General features: G+C 49.1%; 1 protein-coding gene across 2 annotated transcripts in view; it reads right to left on the bottom strand.

The window, feature by feature from the left end:
• Positions 1 to 510: 510 nt before the first annotated feature.
• LOC119975151 (ICOS ligand-like) overlaps positions 511 to 22,784 on the bottom strand; it is a 64,873-nt gene continuing 42,599 nt past the window's right edge. Inside the window, exons 4-5 of one of the 2 annotated variants that reach the window (XM_038814729.1) lie at positions 4,798 to 4,900; positions 511 to 2,033 (exon numbers count right to left, since the gene is read on the bottom strand). In XM_038814729.1, coding sequence (XP_038670657.1) covers positions 1,856 to 2,033; positions 4,798 to 4,900 — 281 coding nt within the window. In that variant the 3' untranslated portion in view covers positions 511 to 1,855. The remainder of the gene's footprint in view (positions 2,034 to 4,797; positions 4,901 to 22,784) is intronic. The other variant, XM_038814730.1, reaches the window with a different exon arrangement.

The raw sequence follows: 22,784 nt of genomic DNA, 5'->3' as shown, positions 1-22,784 counted from the left end.
CAGTCTCATCGTTCCTAAGTGTTAGAATAGTTATGCTTATTCTGGATGTCTCACTTACTATTTTTGTTCCACGTAAACAAAAGGACACCACCACATGCAAACAAAGTTCATGGGGTGTGTTTTTGTAATTGTTGAAATAATGAGTTACTCCTATCAGATACCTCGCTGAGTCCATCGACTGACGGATGGACAGCTCAAGTGAAGAGGGCAGCATGGTAGCATTGTGGATAGCACAATTGCTTCACAGCTCTAGGGTTCCAGGTTCGATTCCGGCTTGGGTCACTGTCTGTGCGGAGTCTGCACATCCTCCCCGTGTGTGCGTGGGTTTCCTCCGGGTGCTCCGGTTTCCTCCCACAGTCCAAAGATGTGCAGGTTAGGTGGATTGGCCATGATAAATTGCCCCTAGTGTCCAAAATTGCCCTTAGTGTTGGGTGGGGTTGCTGGGTTATGGGGATAGGGTGGAAGTGTTGACCTTGGGAAGGGTGCTCTTTCCAAGAGCTGGTGCAGACTCGATGGGCCGAATGGCCTCCTTCTGCACTGTAAATTCTGTGATATCTGTGTGATAAATACCGGTCCCACCCTGTGGTGGAAGGAGGCACACGTCACCCTGCTATCCTCCAGCCTTATAGCAGCTGGTGACACAGGCTACACATTCAGTGAGAGCCCCAACCCTCATAATCCCCCCAAACCCACCGGGTGCAGCTGCACTGGGGAACTGTGAAGTATTGTAGGGTAGACTAATGATAGGAGTGATCATGACAGGCAAGCAACTTGCACATGAATTAAATACAACACAAAATGCCTGCATGTCAACACATTATTGAATTTGCTCAGTACAAAATAGTGTCTATTTTTGGCTCAGACACATTTCTTGTGACATTTAATGTCAGTTGGCACAGCATACGATACATCGGCCTGGTACAAATTGAAACAATGTTATCTCTCTCAACACAACATGTTCAAGTTACTTGTCCAGAAAGTTTCAGGACCTGTTCTTCCCTTGTATTGATATGGGGAACCATGAGTACTTTGGAATTTTCAGAAAGTCTTCAATGAGGCACAGAGATTGGGGGTTATAATATTAACATGGATTGTGATCGGTTAACAGACAGAAAACAGAGTAGGAACAAACTTGACATTTTCAGAATGGTAAGATGTAATTAGCGCAGTGTTGCAAGGATCAATGCTATTTAAATCTGAAAACCATCCAGAATCTGAATCTGGATGTAAAGGATTTGCTAACAATATTGTAAAGTGGGATTTTCTGGTTGTCCTCACCAGCGGGACTTCAGGGTACTGCTGATGATAAATCCCTGCCAAGCATCCAATGGTTTTTGACAAGTGAATGCTGCTGCAGAGGGAGATTCTGTAGCCTCTGCCCACGTTCAGCACTGTGGGAGCATCATCACTACAAGGACTGCAGTGGGTCAAATAGAGATGGACAATAAACGGAGCCCTGGCAGCATCATTCACACTGCGAACGAGTTAATAAATTCATCAGAAACTACTCGATGTTCCCACTCACTCATCAAATAGGATATTTTGAAAGTTACCATCTCACACAGGCAGTGATTAGTGGGTTACACGGCTAGAGGTGTATGTTCCTGAGATTGGGTTTGGGCACAGTCTATCACAGGAATGCCGACAGATAAGGCAGAGATTGAAATAGTTGGAAACGTTTTTCTGGTAATGAGTGACACCTCCACTGGGAGTCTCCCTCATCAGATTGTGCTGGTCAGAAGGGTTTGTGCAAAGTGGGAAGTGATTGTTGATCCCAATCCTAGACTCAGACTACCCACCAGGAATTACTCACAAGCCACAAAACTGGGCTGATTTTCCCCTCCCTGACCCAGGCTCAGTTCAGTGGAATCTGGACAATCCCACTCCTCAGAAGGTTTTGTTCTCTAGCCGCTCCATCCTGATGCTCAGGTGCTGTTGTCACAAGGCCCCGTGCTTCACCTGAACAGGTCACCTCTGTCAAAGAGACGCCGTTAGATGCTTCATTTTGATTGATCTGGTGTCTATTTCGTTTCCTAGGAGCGAAAAACCAGCAGAGTTCAGGTTACATTAAAAGAATCCAAAACTTTGGACAAGTGTGTAAAGGAGCACAGACCGATTAAATTCGACTCAACATCCTGGGTACCAAAACCAGTTGGAAAATGGGTCACGGGAGCTGCATGGTGATGGAGCAGAGTGTGGAGGAGAGGAGGCTCATAGGGGAGGCATTGGGCAAGAGCTGGACACTCCACAGGAGCTGCGTTGACCAACAGGGGAAGGGTCAGAGGATAGAGTTAGAGAACCCTGCAATAGTTCCTCCTCCCACTGTGAGGGGAGAATATGAGGCTGAAAGCAGGAGAATGGGGATGAGAAAAATATCAGCCATGATTGAATGGCGGAGCAGACTCGATGAGCTAAGTGGCCTAATTCTGCTCTATGTCTTATGATCTTATGATGGGTGGTGAGCAAGGAGATGTAGATATTGAGTAAAACGGGAAATCTGAGAACCTTCCCAGAGATTGAATCCTCCGTCTGGATTAAGGGACCATGATGTGGGGATGCCGGCGTTGGACTGGGGTGAGCACAGTAAGAAGTCTGACAACACCAGGTTAAAGTCCAACAGGTTTGTTTCAAATCACTAGCTTTCAGAGCACTGCTCCTTGAAGGATATTCCATTACACTCCTGAATTGTGCCTTATAGGTGGTGGACAGGCTTTCGGGGGTCAGGAGGTGAGTTACTCATCGTACGTTTTCTAGCCTTTGACCTGCCCTGGTTGCCATAGTGTTAATGTGGTGAGTTCAGTTCAGCTTCTGATTAATGGTAACCCCCAGGATGCCAGGATGTTAAATGTTGGGGATTCAGCAATGGTAATGCCATTGCATGTCAAGGGGGCAGTGGTTAGATCGTCACTTGTGGGAGATATGATGTGGAGATGCTGGATTGGACTGGGGTGACAACAGTAAGAAGTCTTATAACATCACGTTAAAGTCCAACAGGTTTGTTTTGAATCACTGGCTTTTGGAGCACAGCTCCTTCCTCAGGTGAATGAAGAGGTGGGTTCCAGGAACATATATGTAGACAAAGTCAAATATGCAAGACGATACTTTGAATGCAAGCCTTTGCAGGTAATTAAGTCTTTACAGCTCCAGATGGAGCAAGTGGAGAGAGGGACAATCCCAGGTTAAAGAGGTGTGAATTGTCTCAAGCCAGGAGAGTTGGTAGGATTTTGAAAGCCTAGGTCAGATGGTGGGGGGTGAATGTAATGCGACATGAATCCAAGGTCCCGGTTGAGGCCGTGTTCATGTGTGCAGAACTTGGCTATAAGTTTCTGCTCGGCGATTCTGCGTTGTCGCGCGTCCTGAAGGCCGCCTTGGAGAACGCTTCCCTGAAGATCAGAGGCTGAATGCCCTTAACTGCTGAAGTGTTTCCCAACTGGAAGGGAACATTCCTGCCTGGCGATTGTCGTGCAATGTCCGTTCATCCATTGTCGCAGCGTGTGCATGGTCTCGCCAATATACCACGCCGAGGGACATCCTTTCCTGGGCATCCTTTGGGCAGCATGGTAGCAAAGTGGTTAGCACAAATGCTTCGCAGCTCCAGGGTCCCAGGTTCGATTCCCAGCTTGGGTCACTGTGCGGAGTCTGCACGTTCTCCCTATGTATGCGTGGGTTTCCTCCGGGTGCTCCGGTTTCCTCCCACAGTCCAAAGATGTGCAGGTTAGGTGGATTGGCCATGGTAAATTGCCCTTAGTGTCCAAAATTGCCCTTAGTGTTGGGTGGGGTTACTGGGTTATGGGGATAGGGTGGAGATGTGGGCCTGGGTGACATATGAGGTAGACGGCGTTGGCCGAGTCGCACGAGTATGTACCACGTACCCGGTGGGTGATGTTTTCACGTGTAATGGTGGTATCCATGTCAATATCCAGAGATTGCCATGGCAGGGTTGTGTGGTGTCGTGGTCGCTGTTCTGAAGACTGGGTAGTTTGCTGCAAACAATGGTCTGTTTGAGGGTGCGCGGTTGTTTGAAGGCAAGTAGTGGGGGTGTGGGGATGACCTTGGCAAGATGTTTGGCTTGATCGATGACGTGTTGAAGGCTGCAAAGAGGATGTCGCAGTTCATTCGCTTTGGGGAAATACTGGACGATGAAGGGTACTCTGTCAGTTAACTGGGGCACCCATATGGCCAGTGTCACTCTGCAGAACCACGGGCTACTGTGGGTGGTCAGTGGAGTGCGTAGAAAGATGGCTGTCATGCAGGCTGCAGCAATGGTGGTCCATGCCTAGACACCCTGGCCCTACAGCCTTTCCCCTGGTCGCCCTCCCCTCCAAGGCTTGGAAGGGCCCCCCCAACCCCCCCAGCCAGCCCAGCCAATGTCAGGTCAGGCAGCCCACAATCGCTCCTCTGCATGTCCTACCTTCTCTTTCTCTCCCTCATCAGGCACGGCGTCGGTTTCCCGATTTTAAAAAGCACAAATGAACCTCGCCGTTGGGAATCAACCCGGCAGAGGCAGAGCATTCGCAGAGGCCCCAGAGAATACCGGGCCAGGCCCGCTAATGATATGCAAAAGGCGTTTACTGTACCTGCGGAGTGGGATGCATTGGGAGGGACCAGAGAATTGCAACTTGACATGATCCCAGCGCTGGCCATGATTTCAGCATCAGGACCACTTCTCAAACCAATTGCCTTTCCCAATTTCGGTGTTGGCCGAATTCCCGCCCATCGAGTTCGGCAACATTGAACTAAGCATTGTAAAACAAAACACAGGTTGAAATGGAAACAGTGGAACATTCTAGAACTCACCGGCTTTGTCTTTTTAGAATTATGAAAACCACAATTCCAGCAACCACAGAAACAGGAATTCCGATTCCCAATCCAGCTCTTGCTCCAGTAGAGAGTCCACGCCCTAAAGACAGAACAAAGGGATTGAACAGACGAGGACACATGAAGAAAACTAACAGTCGGGACCTTTAGCACCTAGTGTTTCAGAACCATCCCCAGAACAAACAGATCCCTGGTTAATTCTGGTCCTTGAGGGATGTGGGAGGTTAGATACCCGTAATCACACATACACAAGGCCACCCCACAGCTCTGTGCACACACAAACTGCCCCACTATGTGGTTGATACATGCTTTCCAATAGAGACAACTGGACACTGACCAGCAGCAGCCTCCCTTCAATTAAACCCAATAGCCCACTGAAATCTAGAATAAATATAAATTAAGTTTCACCTTGGATCATTTACACTGGGATCACTATTTTCCACTGAGTTCAATGTTGAGGATTCCCAGGACCACTCTCTCCTGACTGTATACCACTTGCCCCCACCTCTGCCGGTGGGACAGGACATACCCCGGGATGGTGATCGAGGAATCTGGGATGTAGGGTTTATTCTGTGAGTATGACTATGTCACACAGCTCTCCCAACTTGGACACCAGTCCCCAGATGTTAGTGAGGGGACATTGCAGTGTCGACTGGGCTGGGTGTGTCTGTGTTGTTTCCTGATTCAATACCTGGGTCACAGCTGCTGATCCGTTCAATTTTATTCTGGTCTTTCTGCCTAGTGGTTTGATACAAACGGAGTGAAGTGGCCGAGCCAGTCAGAGGACGGTTAAAAGTCACCCAGGTTAAGGTGGGACTGGAGTCACATACAGAACTGACTGGATAAGCACGGCAGATGTCTTTTCCTGAAGGACATTAGTGAACCAATTGGGGTTTTCCAATAACACAACATCTTCATGATCACTTGGGACAAACTTGATATTTCCAGATTTTTATTCAGTAAACTGCATTTAAATTCTGAAAATGCCCTGGTGGCATCTGAACTCCCAGGGCTGGATTCTCTGTTGCCCTCTGCCAGTAGCGGAGATTCCAATGCAGCGGAGAATCCAACTTCAGGGAAAAAATGGGATCGGCCGTTTCCGATTCTCCCATCTCCCGCTGTTGGCGAAATCGAGGTTCGTATCCTGTGTCAGCTGAAGGGTGCAAATAGGTCAAATTGACCCATTTCTTTCTTTTAACAGGCTGGGCATCAGATTCTCCATCCCTCTGGGCCTGGATTCACGTGGGCATAGATTGGTGCAGGTATTTCCCAGTGCGGCCCTGGCGCGGTGGACCTCCCGGTGGGCCAAGGGGCTAAGTCTTCAAGGTGGGTGCCCCCAAAGTCCATTGGATGACCCCCCATCCCATAATGCAAATCATGCCCACCTCACCCCTATCAGGCCTCCCACCAGAGACCCCCTCATTTGAGACTCCCACAACAGAGCCCCCTCCTTCAGAAATCCCCCATTACAGCCCCTTCCCAACCCACCACAACAGATCTGCCTACCTGGAAGCCAGACAACAGTGCAGATAGACAGTGAAAAAAAATCACTGCTTTAAAACCTCATCTGTGCCCTACTCCTGCTGCTGACTCAGGCAGAGAAAGCAGAAGCTGTGAATTCATAGGAAACAAAAAACAACATTTCTCGGGTTTAAATCCCTACAGGTCTTTGGTCAGCAAGGCTTTCATTCACAACAATGGGACATTTATGGTACTAGGCTGTGATTAACAGCTTGCATACAGCCAGCTGTCTGGATTGGTTCATTTATTTTCTCATCATACTTCAATGGATCTCAAGTATCCTGCTGTGTAACGAGACACAATGCTTAATAATAATAATCTTAGTGTCACTAGCAGGGCAGCACAGTGGAGCAGTGGTTAGCATTGCTGCCTCATGGCACCAAGGTCCCAGGTTTGATCCTGGCTCTGGGTCACTGTCCGTGTGGAGTTTGCACATTCTCCCCGTGTTTGTGTGGGTTTTGCCCCCACATCCCAAAGATGTGCAGGGTAGATGCGTTGGCCACGCTAAATTTACTCTTAATTGGAAAAAATGAATAGGGCACTCTAAAAAAAAATTTTAAATTAGTGTCACAAGTAAACTCACATTACACTACAATGAAGATAATGTGAAAATCCCTTAGTCGTTACACTACAGCACTTGTTCGGGTACACTGAAGGAGAATTCAGAATGGCTAATTCACCTAACAAGCACCTTTCGGGACATGTGGGAGGAAACTGGAGCACCCGGAGGAAACCCTCTCAGATACGGGGAGAACGTGCAGAATCCGCACAGACAGTGACCCAAGCCGGGAATCGAACCTGGGACCCTGCCACTGTTAAGCAACAGTGATAACCACTGTGTTACTGTTCCACCCACACTACAAATCTAGTTATGATTGTCAGCTGTTGACCACATCAAAAGCAGTAAAGTGTTTTCTGCAGAGAAGAAGAGGATGTGAGAACACCTTACTGTTTTTGATGTGGTCAGGCGCAAGCGCAAATCAGATATGATTCATCTCCAGCAAGGGAACATAGTCACCCAAAAGGACAATTCAGCCCATACTGTGTGTGGGTTTCCTCCGGGTGTTCGGGTTTCCTCCCACAGTCCAAAGACGTGCAGGTTAGGTGGATTGGCCATGAAAAATTGCCCGTAGCGTCCAAAAAGGTTATGAGGGGTAATTGGGTCATGGGGATAGGGTGGAAGTGAGAGCTTAAGTGGGTTGGTGCAGACTCGATGGGCCAAATGGCCTCCTTCTGCACTGTATGTTCTATGTATCTATGTGTATCTATGTATTCTCTGGCTTATTAGCTCAGGTGTCTGGATTACAAGTTTAGTAACATAACCACTAGAGGGCCGGACCCATAAAATCAGAGATAAAACGCAGAATACCTGAAACAGAAACCACTCACCTGTTACAGAGAGATTAACATGTTGATGAAAGTACACATTGGTTCTATCAGAAATCCGACAGACAAACTGGTTCTGGTCTGATTTCCTGAGGTCAGAGATCAGAACTGACCAGTTTCCTTGTTCCAGTTGATTTTTGAACAGCTGTGTCCTGTTTCTGAACTGTGGGTGTTGTTCTGTCAAATTATCGTTCCCATTGACAAAGCTGTGTAAAACCTCATGTTCGGGAGTCTCCCAGATTACGTGTAAATCGGAGACTGGGACATTCCCAATGTAGGTACAGGGCAGCACAACCTGCTCCCCAAGGGACCCAGATACTGGAACAGGCGAGTGATCTGGAAAAGATTAAAATATTTATCCACATATATAACGTCCCTGCCAATACATTACATCCCAAGCTTCACATGTTTACACACTGCCATGATTGCTTTGCAAGAAGCACTGATCAGTAACTCTCTGTTTTCATTTTTGAGGGAAGGTTAAAGTTCGGGCATGTACTATTTAGAATGACAAGTTCCCTGTGCAGCGAGAACAATTTTGGTTATCAAATTTAAATGAACATATATCAGTGCCACACTTTGAACCAAGTAAATTGCAAAAATTGTGAAATTAATTTTTCCCTCAGGATTGTGCGGAATGCCGGTTTACATCCGGGTCAATATGCTCTCCACTAATTTCAACTAGTGTTACACCCAATCCCATTAGTTTCCCAACAGGAGGGTTTGGTTAAAATTGTACCAAGACTTTCCACACAGAATTCCCGAATCACTAATGCTAGTGAAAGAGAAATCCTCAGAGTTCTATTTCTGAGGGAAAGGAAGGTGAGATTCAGAAACAGAAATAACAATTCCAGGTAGTTTAAGGACCAGTTACAGGTAAGTGACTCACACCCCTCACTCTCACACAATCATTCTTTGTTAAAATATCACACAGCATTTCAAACTTTCAATTGTCACTACTTGTCTATTCAGCATGACCAAATGTAAGCTGAAAACACAAGCAGTAGCTTAGAAACAGATTTACCTGGTACAGGTGTGTTTGGTCCAGGTGTACGAGCTCGCACTAAAGAAAACATCAGGGGTGGGATTCTCTGTCCCACCAGATCCGTTTTCTGGCGCGGGCTCCTCTGTCCCAGCAGCCAGCCATTGGGGTTTCCCACTGTGGCCAACACACGCCGTCGGGAAATCCGCGGATGTGAGTGCGCTGCCGGCCAAGTGGAGGATCCCACCAACGGAGAATCACGCCGCATGTGTTTAGTATTGTGTGTGTAACAAACTGCAGGCGCTGGATTCTCCACCGGCGGGAAGCTCCGTTTTGCCGGCAGCCCGGGGGTTTCACGACGGCGTGGGCTGCCCCACAATGGGAAACCCCATTGACCAGCCGGCGTAATGGAGCATCCTGCCGGCGTGCTGAAACAGAAATGTGGCGAAGAATCTAGCCCCAACTCTATCGAGCTTTAGGGAAACACATCCAGGCAGGAATAAGAAACAAAAGGGAAAATGCTGGAAAATCTCAGCAAGTCTGTCAGCATCTGTCGGGAGAGAAAAGAGCTAACGTTTCGAGTCCGATGACTCTTTGTCAAAGCCAACAGACAAAGTGGGAAATATTTATACCGTGGATGAGTCATAGCCACAGAAACCCAGGGAAACCGGGTGCTAATGGCCACAGAAACCAAGGGGAAATTGTGCTAATGGCAGTCCCCAGGGAGGACAAAAGATGTGAAAGGTCAAACAGCAGGGAAACTAACATCAGAGGATAAACTGTAGGTGTGGGGGAGGGGAAGGGGGAAGCAAAGAGGAGAAAGGTGCAGGAAAGGTGGATAAGATTGGGGGGGAAAAAATTAAATGTATATTAAGAAAGAAAGAAATGGTAAAAGACAGTTAAAATGAAATGAAAACAAATGGGTCGAGGTAGGGCTGATCATCTGAAGTTGTTGAATTCGATGTTCAGGCCGGAAGACTGTATCGTGCCTAACCAGAAGATGAGATGTTGTTCCTCCAGTTTGCGTTGCGCTTCACTGGAACATTGCAGCAGGCCAAGAACAGACATGTGGGCATGGGAGCTGGGTCTTTTGTTAAAATGGCAAGCAACAGGTAGGTCAGGGTCCTGAATGGGCACAGACCGAAGATGCTCAGCAAAGCGATCAACCAGTCTGCATTTGGTCTCTCCGATATAGAGGAGACCACATTGGGAGCAGCGAATGCAGTAGATCAAATTGGAAGAGATGCAAGTGAAACGCTGCTTAACCTGGAATGAGTGTTTTGGGCCTGGAATGTTAAGCATGGACAAGGTAAAGTGGCAGGTGTTACACCTTCTGCGATTGCATGGGAAGGTGCCATGGGTGATGGGAGAGGTACTGGGTATGGCGGAGGAGTGGACTAGATTGTCTCGGAGGGAACGGTCTCTGTGGAATGCTGACAGAGGGAGTGAAGGGAAGATGTTTTTGGTGGTGGCATCATGCTGGAGTTGGCTATCCTTGTTCTGGGAGGGAGTGGAGGGGGCGAGGGTAGTGGCGTGGGAGATGGACCACAGACTGTTGAGGGCCCTGTCCACAACTGTAAGTGGAAAATCACGGTCGAGAAAGAAGGAACACAGTTTCGAAGTACTATTTTGGAAAGTGGCATCATCGGATCAAATGCGACGGAGGCGAAGGAGTTGAAAGAAAGGGATGGAGTCCTTACAGGGTGTAGGATGTGAAGAGCTGTCGTCCAGATAGCTGTAGTGGGCTTGTAGTGGATATTAGTGGATAGTCTATTGCTGGAAATGGAGACAGAAAGATCAAGGAAGGGAAGGGAAGTGTCTGAGATGGACCAGGTGAAAGTGATGGAGAGGTGGAAACTGGAAGCAAAGTTGATGAATTCCCCCCCCCCCCCCCCTAATCTTATCCACCTTTCCTGCACCTTTCTCCTCTTTGCTTCCCGCTTCCCCTCCTCCCACATCTACAGTTCATCCTCTGATGTTAGTTTCCCTGCTGGTTGACCTTTCACTTCTTTTGTCCTCCCTGGGGACTGCCATTAGCACACTTTCCCCTTGGTTTCTGTGGCCATTAGCACCAAGTTTCCCTGGGTTTCTGTGGCTATGACTCATCTTTCATTCTTGTTCCACAGTATAAATGTTTCCCACTTTGTCTATTAGCTTTGACAAAGAGTCACCGGAATCGAAACGTTAGCTCTTTTCTCTCCCGACAGATGCTGCCAGGCCTGCTGAGATTTTCCAGCATTTTCCCTTTTGTGAAACGTTTCAGATTCCAGCATCCACAGTAATTTATTTTTATCCAGGGAGGAATAAGACTCGGCAAACTGATCAGGAAGGATCAGGAACAGGGTGGGCAGAGTGAAAAATCCAACAGGATTCCAACAGGGGTAGAATGGAGGTTTTCCAGAGTTACCCTGAGAAGGATCATTCCCAGCAGCCTACATCCCCCCTGTGGAGAAAATCCCCACAGGACCCTGGGGCTACTGGGATACACTATCAAGCTAAGTACACAGGGTCTTGTAAAGGCTGCCTGAGAGGTGCTCTGATCCCCACCGCCTGAAGAGTGTGCGCTGGACTGAATGACACCAGGAATCCTGAAATTTGACTCTAAACCCAATTAAGTTTCACAACTTCATTAATCCCTACTGCACTACAAGCATCGGAACGACTCCGCTATGGGACGGCACTCTATTAGTTTTTTGGGCCTCTGCAGGGAAGGTCCCACCGAGGCCGTACTCAGTCACATTTCCTGCACGGAGGAGCTCCGCTGGCCAATGCAGGAACCTCGCTCTCTCGAACCCCTGACCCAACCTCTGGACCCCTCAAGCCCCCTCCTGCACCTCACCTAATAAGGGCATGGCACCCCCCGGACCTGATCCTCAGTGCGGGCAAAATGCCAACTGGGCACCTTGGTACTGCAAGCCTGCGACATCCTCTTCAAGTGTTTTCGGATTACTTACCAACTCTTCTGTTGGACTCAAAACAAAGGGATGTTGAACATTCAACAGCGGTCTTCGGTTTCTCCGCAAGACTGAGCCATCCTCTGTGATGGTGAGAAACGAATATGGACCTGCCTGTTGCAGTTCCTTTGCATGCCTCCATTTCCATTGGCATCCTCCAGTCTAACCGTGTCGCCTGGATGCCGTGGCTGGAGCTTCCTGGCGGATCTGTCATAGAACCCCTTCTGCCTCCTTTTCTGAAGAAGCGGTTTCCACTCCATTTCTCTATCCACAGGGTGAGCCGTAATGGAAGGCAGGACCATTATCAGTCATAACAGTGTTTGGTATCCCATGCTGGGCAAAAATCTCTTTCGCATGTTGGATAACACACTAAGCTGTTGAGTTCGCTAACTGTGCTACCTCTGGATAATTAGAGAAGTGGTCGAAGACCAAAAGGTAGTCTTTTCCATTGAAGTGAAAAAGATCCATGCCACCTTCTGCCAAGGAGTTGCGATGATTTCACCCATGTACATCGGCTCTTTCTTCTGCTTGCACTGGAACTTCTGACAAGTGTCACAGCTATCAACCATGGCTGTGATGTCTTGAGTGACGCAGGTCAATAAACTGTATTCCTGGCCCTGTGCTTGCACTTCTCACTGCCCAGGTGCCCTTCATGGAGCTTTTTGAGAATGAGTGGTGGAATCACAATCCTCTGCAGCCACAGTAGAATTTCATTCATCACACTCAACTCTGCCTTCACATTGTAATTGCTCGAGCAGGAGCTCTTAGGCCATCCCTCATGGAGATATTTTATTACTTTTTGGAGAACTGTGTCCTTGGCCACTTCTTCCTTGATTAGACACGACATCATCAGAGACTGGAAGAAATGCAGTGACGAGATTGACATGGACTTGCATGTCCTCCTCAATCAGGTGTATTTCTTTAATGCCCGTGGCTTGAGAAAGCGTGCCAGCAACAATGAAATGCTTGTCTGGTGTGTATATTAGGTCAAAATCATTGCGTTGGAACTTCATCATCATGCACAGGATACTCAGGGATATTTTGCTCAAATGTTTCTATACAATTGACGCAAGTGGCCTGTAGTCTGTCTCCGCAAGAAACATCGGAAGACCATACACATAATCATGGAACCAAACGGTTGACTAACCTGAGGCATTCTTTTTCAATTTGTGCATACCTGCGCGCCGTCTCTGACATTGCTCTGTATGTGTATGCCACAGGGAGCCAGCTGGCTTCTGCATTATGCTGCAGTAACCCCATTTCCAGGCCACCTTTAGATGCATCAGTTGAAATTTTTGTCTTTTTTCCGGATCAAAAAAATGTTAGAACCGTAGCACTGTAGTCAAGGAGATTTTCAATGCTTGCCATTGCTACTAATGTCTCGGAGGCCATTGGAACACTGCATCCTTTTTGATTGTATCTCGGATATGAGACATTTTGGATGCTCGGTTGGGAATTAATTTGCCAACAACGTTGACCATCCCTAACATCCGTAGGATGCCTTTTTGATCTGTGGAATGTGGCATTGTTAAAATAGCCTTGATCCGGCTGCACACCTTGTGCAGAGAGCCTATCCACCAAGAAGGTGATGCTCTCAACCCCAATTACTTTGTTAAGCTTTAGGCCATTCTTTTTTTACTTCTTAAGACCCTGAAAAGCCTTCTGTCATGCCCGTCGCATGTGGACCCACAAATTATTATGTCATCCACACAGACCTGGACAGCTGGTAACCCTTCAGCTATGTGCTCCATGGCACGATGGAAAATTTCTGAAGCAGATATTATGACAAATGGCGTGCAAAGGAAACAATAGCGCCCAAAGAGTGTGTTAAATGTCGACAGCTTTGTGCTTGCTTTGTCCAGTTTGAGCTGCTAGAAGCCTTGTGTGATGCATCCAACTTACTGAAACATGTCGCTCCAGCCGTCTCGCATGCTATTTCCTCCCTCTTCGGAATTGGGTCGTGCTCTCTCTTAATGTTAGGGTTGAGGTCTTTGGGGCCATGCATATTCGTAGGTCATTATTCCACTTCTTGAAGCACACCACAGAGTTAACCGAGTCTGTAGGTTTGTCTATGCATTCGATGACTCTTTGAGCCATCATTCTATCTAACTCGGCCTTCACTTTGTCCTTCAATGGAGCTGTGTGTCTGACTGATGTCGCATTCTCCTTCAATTGGATGCGATACATAAAAGGCAGATTGTCAAAGTCTTGAAATATTTCCGGATGTCCTATATGATGGACTCTATGGATGCAGCTTGGTGGGATACCATGCATTCTGCAATATAAACCCACTTAACGAGCCCAAGTGCTTCACACGCTTCCACTTCCATGAGCGATTCGCGCTCTGTCTCCACTGTGGAAAATTTAATCATGCGAGTTATGTCTTTACTGTTACTGCAAGCTCACATGCTCCTAACGTTGTGATCTCATTACCATTATAGTCTTTCAGTAGTGCTGATCGACGAACCATTTTCGGTTTAGTTTTCAACCCTTTTAAAGCTGCCAAAGTGATAAAGTTGGCCGTTGCTCCTGTGTCGAGCTTGCATTTGATTAGTGTGCCATTAATCAACAATGGAATGGTCCGTCTATCTACTATGTTATTCGCACCCACACCACTATGGCTGCAAATTGTAAGGAAAATTTTTCCATTTTGCCTGTTCGTATTATTCGTGTCCTCAGTTGAAATTATATCAATAGCAGCCAGGTCTTCTATGTATATCTCAATAATTAAGTTAACTGGTCCTGTTTTGGACGTGACAAACATTGCCTAGCAAAGACTTCCACATTTGGAACAGACCTTCCCGAATGCAGGACATTGGCGTGGCAAATGTCGATTGCTGCATCGCTGGCACAAAGTGGCGGAACTGGCCGGCCCCTTAAAATGGTCGCCCGCACTGAGACCACGTTTCTTCTTTGACTGCTTCACTGTGCTTCTGGCGCTGGCGTTTTCTGCCACATTGGCAACAAATGTTTCAGATTGAGCGTGCTAATCTGCTGTGCAGGGAGCTCGCTTGCATGACAAACATTGATAGCGTTTTCTTGTTGAAGCTCTACTTCCCTCAATGGCCTCTCACAGACCTTATCAGCCAATATCCCGAACACAGATCGCAGATCATCGACGATTTTAAAGTACTAAAATTGCATGAATGCGCCTTCTGTGCTGTTCTTTGTGTTGCTTATTTCAGGATGGTTGGCATAGTGTTCAGAAAGACCACAAAATAGCTTTAACTTAAACAAAGCTATTAATTTATTTATACTCCTATCTTGTACTCGACAGGTACTCCTTAAGAATACACAGTTGATTAATAACATCTAAACTACACTCACCTCCAGTTAATCTCACTGCTGGTTTAAACTATGACCTACACTCGCTTACACTATCTGCTCCTCTGACCTTCACTAGCTACCTCTTGCAACGCTGAAAGTTATGATAATACCACATCCCCTTTTCTTTGTAAAAGAAAATTATTAAAACATTGATTGTGATTTAGCTCAGTGGGCTAGACAGCTGGTTTGTAATGCAAAACAAGGCCAGCAGCGCGGGTTCAATTCCCGTACCAGCTGAGAATTCTGAATTCTCCCTCTGTGTACCCGAACAGGCCCCAGAATGTGACGACTAGGGGCTTTTCACAGTAACTTCATTGCAGTGTTAATGTAAGTCTACTTGTGACAATAAAAAACATTATGATTATTATTATTGTTTTTTAACCCTTACCTTACAGGTGTAATTCTGACTATTAGCTAGTAACAATCATAAACTCAGTATAATCCTGTACATTAATTCGTAAATAACTGTAAACATCACTTAGATGAGCAAATGTTTCATTATACAGTCGTCACAAATTAAGTCTCACTGGCAGTCTTCTTCTCGTAGATCGTCTCAATGGAATATTCAAGATGTTTGATTGCTTTGCCACATCTTCTTCCTGTGTCTGTGCTAAGTAAGGATCTGGAAAGGCAAGCTCCTTGAATATGTTACCTGGTACAACATTTGAAAGCTGAGGTTGAACTCTATGTTTGACACGCTCGTTTGTTTCTCCTTAACAGCGATCCTTGTTCTGTTTTTACTAAGTATGACCTTGGTGCGACTTGTTTCAGAACTTTTGCAACATGTTGCTAGCTTCCTTCTGGATTCTGAATTCTCACAAAGTCGCCTTTTCGAAGTTTTGACAGCGGTTTGATTTGTCTATTGTTGTTTCTTTTTCGTTGCCATGATACGTTCACGCCTCTCTTTATTACTCCTCTCCTAAGGTCCAGCATCACAGCCTGCAGCATGGTAGCAAAGTGGTTAACACAAATGCTTCACTGCGCCAGGGTCCCAGGTTCGATTCCCGGCTTGGGTCCCTGTCTGTGCGGAGTCTGTGCGTTCTCCCCGTGTGTGCGTGGGTTTCCTCTGGGTGCTCTGCTTTCCTCCCACAGTCCAAAGATGTGCAGGATAGGTGGATTGGCCATGCTAAATTGCTCTTAGTGTCCAAAATTGCCCTTAGTGTTGGGTGGGGTTATGGGGATGGGATGAAGGTGTGGTCTTGGGAGGATGCTCTTTCCAAGAGCCAGTGCAGATTCGATGGACCGAATGGCCTCCTTCTGCAGTGTAAATTCTATAATATACTTGTAACTGTAGCTCCCTCTAGTGGCTAACCTTGACACTACATTAACCATTGCAATGCTGATAGTTATGATAATACCCCACACCTTCAATCCCAAGTCGGTGAGAAAACAATGAAAAGATTTGCATGCCTCCTGAGTATGCGTGTGAAAGATAAAACGCTCAAACGTTTCTTTTTTTTCGTGAAGCAATGCCGATCAAAGTGTTTAATTACTTCATTAAAGGTTTTGCTTTCTGCTTCGCTGTCGAACGTGAAGGTATTAAACATTTTGATGGCTTCAGGTCCTGCTACCGTGAGCAGCAACGTAATATGCCTCTCCCCAGGCTGTCCCTGCAGGCGAAGGGCTGCAATGAAGAGTTTGAATTGCTGCTGAAAAACACGCCAATTCTCGTCCACATTACCGGTGACCTGAAGCTGGTGAAGTGCCTTCAGACTTTCCATTTCTAACGTCACAGTCATCCGTGTGTTGAGTTCCAGTTGCCAGTCGCTTACCAGGTAAGTGTAAGAATTTTCTTTTTTCTTTCTTCAGTCTGTTTTGTCCCATCTTCTCCGTGGTTATCTGCACTGTTGGTACTTTGTTATGTTCTGTTTTGTGGCCGTGGTAAAGATGCACACAGAACATCTCATTCTTTGACTCGTAGGATAATTAGAATTCTCCTGGGGCTACTTCGATTGTGACTGTCCTCTCGTACGATTTACGACAAACTGTCGGCTCTCTGGAGGCACATAGTGGATCTCTAACGCCACCCGCTGTCAGAGATAATATGGATAACTATGTAAATTAATGGATGAATATACAAATTAATGTATAATGATGGAAGACCATCATTGCTGGTTAAATTCCAATATCCATTGTCTGCAGAAAGGCCGACATGTTAGCATGGTGCATACCCCATGCCCAACTCTGCCCCCGCATGCCCCCCTCCTCCGCCATCCTTACACCTACCCCCAGCCGTTCCCCCCGGCACCCTGTCCACCGCACTCCTGGCTCCATTGCTGCAGAGCACTGGGGGGCGGGCTCCGGCCCTGGCACCCATGCCTGCTGCCAGGGGTACCTTCAGCTTGCGCGGCCCTTGCCAGCTGTGCACTCTGCGGTCCCTGTCTTGTGCCCCCCAGTAGAGGCTACTGTGGGTGTTGCTCTAACCCTAATGATGTCCTGCCGGAGGGTGATGGGTGGTTGGGGGGGGAGGGGGTGCGCTGGTGTAGCGGAGGGTAGTAGGGCGGACCGTGGGGTTGAGGGTGGCAAGGGGTGGGGGGAGCCGTGGCAATGGACACCACCCAATCCTGTTGGGGGCCATGCCAGCCCCACACCCGCCCCATGTCACCCCCAGCTTTTGCAGGGCCCCCTCCCTGCCTCAGTTGCCAGCCTTGCAGCACACGGCCACGCCTTTTCGTGTCCTACGTCCCTCTCTCCCTCATCAGCCACCGTGCCTGTTTCTCAATTTTTAAAAGTACAAGTGAACCTTGCCATTGGAAAATCCCCCAGTGGAGGCGGAGAATCTCGGAGACCCTGGAGAATACCGGGTCAGGCCCCCTAATGATATTCCAACGGCATTTACTGCAGGTGCGGACTGGAACACATTGACTGTCGGGGCACCGGACAACTACAATCTGGTGAAAACAGCACCGGCACGATTTTACCGTCAAAACCGATTCTCCGCCCTATCGCGTTTCCCAATTCCGGCATCATTGGAAGGAGAATCCGGCTCAACGTGTCCACCCTCTCAATGGGTCCACTTGCGGTACACACAGCACCTTAAAGCAAGATGAATTCCTGATCCCCCCACCCTTTGATCACTGCTGAAATGTTCCAGCAGTCACAGCTCTTACCTGAAACAGCAGCAACAACATTCAGCAGCAGCAGGAGTAGTTTGTCTAAATTGTGGCCCTGCAACAAGAAAACACAGTTACCCCCTTTACACCAGTTCACCACAAGGATGGAATCTGCGGATGGGATTTCACAATGTCAGGGAGACAGCGGGCTCGATGTTGGGATTGGATCTGCCTTTACTGAGGGAGTCACAGCTCCTTTTCCATCCACTCGCCCGGGTAAAGAGCAGAATGGTGGTGAAGATAAAGGAAAGTTTCCCCCAGATCTCCCCTCCTCCCCGGGTGTGAGACACTGACAGTACCTGCAGCTCCTTTCCATCCATTCGCTCCACACAGGGAACAGCACTGAACCAGAAAGACAGAAGGACACAGAGAGAACAGGAGGAGATGAAATTGTTGCTCAACTGAAGCTGGTGTTGTGAATGATACATATGGAGAAATGGTCAAAAACTGCAGCATGCAGGGAGATATGGGGGAGTTGTGGATCAACCCAGTTCTCTTTCCTCTCCCCCGGGTGTGAGCTGAACAATTCCCCAGGAGCCGGCACTTGGATTCTTGTTTCACTCAAATCCCTTCCGGGAAAAGCAGTCTTTAACATGGCTTTTCCTGACAAGAGGCTGGATCATTATTCCTCACTTCCCCTGACTCACTCTCACAATGGGACAGTCCAGACCCGCCCCTCCCACATCAACACATTTTAGAATTTCTTCCAAAGGTTATTATCGCTAAGAAAGAGTGAACAGAAACTACAGACGGGATTCGTCGTTGGCCAACGCCGGAATTGAGAAAGGCGGAGAATCAGTCATGAGGCCAAAATCAGGGCTGGGAACCCAACAGAATGCGGCGGTGCATTGACAGAGGCGTCAATGCGTTCTACCCCACACTTACAGTAAACGCTGTCTTCATATCATTAGCAGGACTGACTCGGTATTCTCCGGGGTCTCCGCTATGCTCCACCTCCGCCAGGAAGAATTCCGAATGGCATGTTTCACTTGTGGTTTTTGTTGGAACCAACAATTCTACGGACACGTGCTTGTAGGATTAGAATAGCGGTTTTAATATACTTACAACAGAGCCAGCCTGTTTGCCGTTGAACTTTCGGTGAACTGGTCGGCTGACCCTGTGGCACTGATCTTTAGACAGCAGCTCCCGGGGGAGGAGTCCTGGGCGGAGTCAAGGGAGAAGCCCCGTACAACTCTCAAGCATTCCCAGAGCTACTCCCCCTGGAGGTCAGATAGTGCAACTCCACTTACAATATAGACACATGTATATACAGGTTATAATCCGGTGTGAATCACATTCACCACATTCACCCCCTGTGACAAAAATCGAGTCCAGCGGAGGTGGTGGCTCACAGAGTTAGTCTGTCCGGTGGACGAATTGTTCTTTTCGATCTGCGGAGCACTGGGGTTGCAGCCTCTTGCGGTGGCTGGGTGGGTGTTGAGAGCTAGGGTACGATGGTAGACTCCGGGGCGGGTCTTGTCCGAGCTTTATACACCTCTGGCTCGACCGGAGACTGGGGGCGCTGGGGGCGGGCTGGTTCTGGCGCATGGAACCGGTGGGGTGAGCTTGTGGAATCGGGGGCGCGAGGGGGCGGCAGCATAGGGAACGGGGTAAGGGGTTCCTCAGTGGGGGTAGGGAGGGGGCTGGATCCAGCGGGTGCCAGGTCCCGAAGGGATACTGTGTCCTGGCGACCGTCCGGGAACTCCACGAACGCATACTGGGGGTTGGAATGGAGGGGGCGCACCTTTTCAACAAGGGGGTCAGTTTTGTGCCCCCTGACATGCTTCCTCAGGAGGACCAGGCCTGGTGTCCTCAGCCACGCCGGAAGTGAGACTCCCGTGGTAGTGCCCCTAGGAAAAATGAAGAGTCGCTCGTGAGGGGTTTGATTTGTAGCTGTACAGAGGAGGGATCTGATAGCATGGAACGCGTCTGGGAGGACTTCTTGCCATTGGGAGACTTGAAGTTTTCTAGACCAGAGGGTCAGTAGGACGGTCTTCCAGACGGTCGCGTTCTCCCTCTCCACCTGTCCGTTCCCCCTGGGGTTGTAGCTGGTAGTCCTGCTCGAGGCGATGCCCTTGTCGAGCAGGTACTGACGCAGCTCGTCGCTCATAAAGGACGAACCCCGGTCGCTGTGCACGTATCTGGGGAAACCAAATAGGGTGAAGACACTATGCAGGGCCCTAATGACTGTGAGGGAGGTCACATCAGGGCATGGAATGGCAAAAGGGAATCGGGAGAACTCGTCAATGATGTTGAGGAAATAGATGTTCTTGTCAGTGGAGGGGAGTGGCCCTTTGAAATCGATCGCAAGGCGTTCAAAGGGCCTAGAAGCCTTGACCAGGTGGGCCCTGTCTGGTCTATAGAAGTGCGGTTTGCACTCCGCACAGATCGGGCAGTCCCTGGTGACCGCTTTTACCTCCTCGTTGGAGAAAGGCAGGTTTCGGGCTCTGATGTAGTGGGCGAGCCGGGTGACCCCTGGATGGCAGAGGTCCACGTGGATGGCTTTCAGATGGCTGATCTGCGCGCTGGCGCATGTCCCGCGGGATAGGGCATCTGAGGGCTCGTTGAGCTTCCCCGGTCGCTCTCAACTTGAAAGGGAGTGGATTCATCCACCGCCCGCATGACCGCTTTGGCGATATCCTCCTTGATGCAGCTGAAGGTCTGGCACGCCTCAGCAGACAGGGGAAATCGTGTGGCCTTAAAGAGTGGGCGGGCTTTGTCCACATATTGAGGGACCCACTGGGCGTAGTATGAAAAGAACCCCAAGCACCGTTTGAGGGCCTTGGGGCAATGAGGGAGGGGGAGTTCTAAGAGCATGCAGTCCGGGTCTGGGCCCAGGACTCCGTTCTCCACGACGTAGCCGAGGATGGCCAGTCTGTTTGTGCAGAAAACGCATTTCTCCTTGTTATAAGTGAGATTTAATTTCTGTGCCGTTTGGAGAAAACGGTGGAGGTTGGCGTCGTGGTCCTGCTGGTCATAGCCGCAGAAGGTAACATTGTCCAGATACGGAAACGTGCCCCGCAGCCCGTACTTGTCTACCATTCGGTCCATCGCTCGTTGGAACACCAAAACCCCATTAGTGACGCCGAAAGGGACCCGGAGGAAATGGAAGAGGCGGCCATCGGCCTCGAACGCCGTGTAGTGGCGGTCCTCCAGGCGGATTGGGAGCTGGTGGTGTGCAGACTTCAGATCCACCATGGAAAATAGCCGATATTGGGCGATCTGATTAACCATGTCTGCAATTCTGGGGAGGGGACACGCGTCTAGGAGCGTAAAGCGATTTATGGTCTGGCTATCGTCGACGACCATGCGAAATTTTTCCCCGGTCTTGACGACCACCACCTGAGCTCTCCAGGGACTATTACTGGCCTCTATGATCCCCTCACTGAGCAGCCGTCGGACCTCCGATCGGATAAAGACCCTATCCTGTAGGCTGTATCACTGCTGCGAGTAGCTACTGGCTTGCAATCTGGAGTGAGATTGGCGAAGAGAGGAGGGGGGGAGATGCGCAGTGTGGTTAGGCTGCAGATAGTGAGTGGGGGCAGGAGCCCGCCAAAGCTGAGGGTGAGGCTCTTGAGGTTGCACTGGAAATCCAGGCCTAATAAGAGTGGCGCGCAGAGGTGAGGCAGGACATAAAGTTTAAATTTAGAATAACTAGCGCCTCAAATTGTGAGCGTAGCGACGGTGTGTCCTTGGATTTGGACTGAGTGGGAGCCCGAAGCGAGGGCGATAGTTTGGCTCACCGGAAAAATAGAAAGCGAACAGCGTCTTACCAGTTCTGGATGTATAAAGCTCTCGGTGCTCCCGGAGTCAAAGAGGCATGGCGTGCTGTACCCGTTGATCTGGACCTCAGCCATCGAACTTCGTAGGTGCTTGGGGCGGGATTGATCCAGGGTGACCGCGTTGAGTTGCGGGCCGCGTGATGAGTGCCCGAGGAAGTCGTAGCCTTCAGATGAGCTTTCTGAGCATGCCGATGGAGATGGGGCCCGTGGATCGCACGTGGTGAGCAGCGAGGAAGATGGCGGCCCCCATGAGTCGCACATGGCCGGCCGCATGGTAGGGGTTTGCCAAGATGGCGGCCCCCATGGATCACACGTGGCAGGAGGGGGCGGAGTCGAGGCGTAGGCCGCAGCGTTTCTGGCCCCGCAGGCCCGCTGGTGTTTGGAGCGATTTGTTCTCTCTGCAGGGGAGTTAAAAACTGGGGCCCTTTTCGCGATGCACACTCTGGCATAGTGACCTTTCTTCCCGCAGCTGCTGCAGGTCGCGGATCGGGCTGGGCAGTGCTGCCGCGGGTGCTGGCTTTGTCCACAGAAATGGCAGGCTGGGGCAGCTGAGTAGCTGGCTGGGGCAGCAGAGTAACTGGCTTTGGCAGCGCGGTAGCTGGGGGGCCGTGCGGCACAGGCCTGGGGGGACTGTTGGTCGGGGGTCCACGATGGGGTCGCGGGGTACGCGGGAAACGAGGTGAGGCTGCGGAAGGAGACTTCCATAATGGTAGCAGCCTCCACAGTGTGTCTAAGTCCTGGGCCCCCTTTTCTAGCAGTCTTTGGCGCACATAGTTAGACCTAAGGCCCGCAACAAAAACGTCCCGCACAGCAAGCTCCCTATGTTCAGCCGCGTTAACGGCTTGATAATTACAGTCATTGGAAAAATTGTTCAATTCCCTTACAAATTCGGCAAACGTTT

Source organism: Scyliorhinus canicula, chromosome 12, assembly GCF_902713615.1.
Source record: "Scyliorhinus canicula chromosome 12, sScyCan1.1, whole genome shotgun sequence".
Taxonomy (NCBI): Eukaryota; Metazoa; Chordata; class Chondrichthyes; order Carcharhiniformes; family Scyliorhinidae; genus Scyliorhinus; species Scyliorhinus canicula.
Note: the sequence above shows the minus strand (reverse complement) of the source record. Positions and strands in the feature narration are given on the sequence as shown.